General features: G+C 32.4%; 1 protein-coding gene across 1 annotated transcript; it reads left to right on the forward strand.

Moving 5' to 3' along the window:
• Positions 1-798: 798 nt before the first annotated feature.
• Positions 799-3,512, forward strand: LOC129878213 (uncharacterized). Its single transcript, XM_055953445.1, has 2 exons — positions 799-1,004; positions 3,043-3,512. The coding sequence occupies exons 1-2, from the start codon at positions 833-835 to the stop codon at positions 3,234-3,236; spliced, it is 366 nt and encodes a 121-aa protein (XP_055809420.1). The 5' UTR covers positions 799-832; the 3' UTR covers positions 3,237-3,512.
• Positions 3,513-3,904: the final 392 nt, after the last annotated feature.

Genomic DNA, 3,904 nt, shown 5'->3' on the forward strand with positions numbered 1-3,904 from the left:
TTGTATCACTTACTTTCGATAATTTCTCGATTGAAAAAGATGACACATAATATGCTTAATTTCTGATGAATAAATCAATAGTTACAAAATTATAATTTAGAAAAATCGATTTAAAATTCAAAAGTGAAATTATCAAAAATATAAAAGATAAATGAATGTAGAGAGAAAAGGAAAATTTAGAATCAAACGAAGAATATAAATATATTATTTAATTTATGAAACATTTTTACCGTTATTTGCTCACTCATTTGTACAATCTCAATCAAACTTAAAGAAAGTTTTAAATTATAATTATTTATAATAATTAATAAATTATCTATTATTATATATAATAATCTATAGTTAATATGTTGTTAGTTGTTTGTATCTTTAATCAATTTATCAAAAGTATGATTAATAAGTAAAATTTAAGTTAAAAGTCAAAAATGCTATTCATAAGAAAAAAAAATATTTCACTTAGAAATTTTGCTCATAAAACAAGTGAGGCCAAGCGCTCCTAATTACCCACTCTCAAGACTACAACAATAATGATATATTCAGTATAATTTCACAGTGAAATTTAAAAAAAAAATAAGCGTACATAGAACTTACTCATAATTTAAAAAATATAAAAATTATTTTCAACCATACTTTCAAGGCTATTGTTGTAACTTGTAAGTATCTCAGTCATTCCGTTAACGAGGCCTATGAAAGCCCAAAAAGATACGGGTCATTTACAAACCCAAACCCGTTTCTAGGCCCAGAGTTATGGTATAAAAGGAAAGGCTCTCCACCTTCTTCTGGAAGGAATGTCAGAATTCAAAATTTGAAATTTGATATCAGAGAAACAACAATGGCGTCGAAATCAGATATGAAGGGTTTCTATAGGCAAATGAAGAAGAATGGAGGAATAACAAAGCCAACAACGAAGAAATCGGTAACTCCAAAGCTTCCGGCTGCTCGCGGCTCGAACATTTCCCAGTCTCCGAAGCTCATCTCCCATGGATCTCCCGATCTGCAAGCTGGTAAGCATTCCCCTAAGCTTTTTTCATTTAGTACAAAGGAATCCACGGAAAATAATTTTCTGGATTAGTTTTTCAGTGTACGGTGTAAGTAAGTAAATATCCCTTTTTTTGAATTTCATACATTAACTATCGCACGCTATTTATCAAAAAATACAGCTCAATAATCTATTGTTCCATTTTCCTACCTGAAATATCATCATCATTTAGGTACTAAAACGGAATAATTGATAGTTGAACTGTGTGAAAATCACACAATTGACCGTTCAGATATGAAACTCCAAAAAAAATGAGTTAATATGCAGGCTGTAAGATAGAGTATGAGGATAGTTTTCCAAATAAACATGTTAAACTGTGTTGCGTAATGCGTACAGCCTCCGGTTGTCATTTCCCATTGCTCTCTCGATTTGCACGTAAATCTATGCTCTGCATCAAAATACTAAGTTCACGTGAACTTGGCGCCGCTATGTTGTCTCCGCCACTGTCATTAAGTGCAGAGGAATACATGGAAAATAATTTTCTGGATTAATTTTTTCGTTGTGCGTAAAGTAAGTTACATACGATATTTATACAGTGCAAGGTGTAAGATAGAGTTTGAGGATGAATTTTTAGAAGAAAAAAAATGTTATCCTTGTTATCAAACACATCCAACACTCCAGTTTGCATCACCAATCATCCCTTTGTACTGATATTGCATAATAATTGATTTTCCCTCTGTTTTGTTCATGATCAGAGTGGAAGACCTGAAATTTGTTGAGTTTGGTTTGTACATGATAATTCATCTTTTCACGCATCGTTTTTGATTTAAATGCCAAATTTATGGTTGTTACCATTGTTTATGACATTTGAAAAGGTTACAGGATTGTATGAAGCAAATCCTAGTACCTTTTACCTGGTTTTCTAGCTAAGTAATAATTTATATTACTTGGTGAAATGACTGAATTCGTGATTCATATATTGCTTGGTAGAGTTTAGTTTTGTTCACAATGAAGGTTGACTAACTGCTATCAGATACATGCTGTGCAGGATGACGGATCCAAATACTTTCTCATCCTGCTAAATTCAATTAATAAATGATAATATGCACATTATTGTCAAGATGATGTTGTTTACCTCATTTATGAACTATTGTCTCTCTTGTTGCGTGCTTAATTTTGCTTTACTTTTTGCGCTTGTGACTTTGCCATTGCTACCACTGCAATAATGGAATTGTTGCATTTGTAGAACCCTTGAACATCATTTAATTGTTTGCTCTAATTATAAGAATTTTGATATAAAATATTTTAAAATTCTTAGGCTATCAAAACAATAGTTTAAAAAGATTAAGAAAAATAAAAACAAAAGGGGTACATAAGATAAAGGGTTAAGAATTATGAGAATGGAGTAAAAGAATATGGTATTTACTCTTCTGTCCTCCTGATTGGTTAATGGTATACGTGAGTTTCAAACAAGGCTACTGAAATTGGCTGTACGACGAGTTGTATATATGGAATAACAATAGACAAACTTGCTGCTATTCAAATTGAAAAACACAGATGCTCAATGCGATCATCAACATTGCAGGAACGAAGTTTGTGGCAGCCTAGTAAAAAAGGCTACTGTTCTAGATTGTACTGATGAATTGTCACTAAAATGCTATCTCCCTCAGAAGTAGTGTGATTGAAGGTCTTCTTTGTATGGTGTTACCAGGAGAATGTAGTTTGAGATTTTCTTTGTGTCACTGGTTTCGTATTCGTTTCTTAGTAATTTTACTTTCTCAGAAAATAAGTACTTACAATTTTTGGACACTGCCTACAACTTTTCGCTTGTTTTAGAGCTGAACATATAAAAGATAATAGTGACCTTCTGTTCTATTTCGTATATAAGAAAGGTCTAGTGGAAGGGGGCAGTCAGCTGGCTGCTTCTTTGCCATGCGCTTTGCTTTGCTTTATTTTTTAGAAGAAAGAGACCAACCACTCTCTAGTTTTCTTTTTGTAATACATTTTCTCGTGTCAAGAGGTTTGCATTTGTTCTAACGAATTACAATTACCCAAATTTTCAGACGATTATGATGGGAAAGAGGAGTTATTAAGGCAATTTGACACGAATATGACTTATGGGCCGTGTCTTGGATTGAGCAGACTTGATAGATGGGAGCGTGCTAAGAATCTTGGTTTAAACCCTCCTAGAGATGTTGAGCCCATCTTGAGATCCAGCAAAGTTTGCAACGAATGCCTGTGGGATGGAATGGTTTAACTTTGTTTTATGTTATAATCGTAATAGCTCTTATGGTACTTTGTTTTCCATTTCTGTTCGCGGTGGGGTGGATCTTGTTCCGGGGTAAAAAGTGACAGCATCTAGCTGTATGGTAGATGTCTAATTCACCTTACTCCTAATATATAAGTTTCTTTGAAGTTAGTTGTGTCTTTTGTTTGATGAATTTGCTGCTGAAAAAATGCAATGTCTCTGAAGGCCTACTTGACACAAATACTTGTTTTTCTCATTCATTATGATCTTATGTTCTATTGGTGATATTTTTGGATAATCCTAATCCTACTTAAATATCTTCTTCTTTGTATCTTTGGTCTTTTATAATTGTCTTATAAATCACCAATTCATCCCTTGGTGAAAGGTAGAGGAGGGGTAAAATAGGGAAAAAAATCCTCTTGATATGGTAAAGTGAATAAACAAAAATATAAATTTATTTTTAACATAATAGACAAGTAAAAATAAACTGGGACATAGGTTTTAACTGTCTATAAAAGGAATCCCGTAACACTTTGTTTATTGTATTGTATTGTTAGTTTATATATAATGTTTGTTTTGATTGTTACTTAAATTTTATTGTATTGTATCGTTTAATTCATTGTTAGGTAACGACAAAAAGACTCATTTTATGTAACAACTGATTTGGTGTGATTGCG

Source organism: Solanum dulcamara, chromosome 2 (assembly GCF_947179165.1).
Source record: "Solanum dulcamara chromosome 2, daSolDulc1.2, whole genome shotgun sequence".
NCBI classification, from domain to species: domain Eukaryota; kingdom Viridiplantae; phylum Streptophyta; class Magnoliopsida; order Solanales; family Solanaceae; genus Solanum; species Solanum dulcamara.

Excerpts from the sequence above, each read along its gene's own strand:
- LOC129878213 (XM_055953445.1), top strand. The coding sequence starts at position 833 with ATGGCGTCGAAATCAGATATGAAGGGTTTCTATAGGCAAATGAAGAAG. Across the intron at positions 1,005-3,042 it reads ATCTCCCGATCTGCAAGCTG|ACGATTATGATGGGAAAGAG; the intron begins GTAAGCATTCCC and ends CCAAATTTTCAG.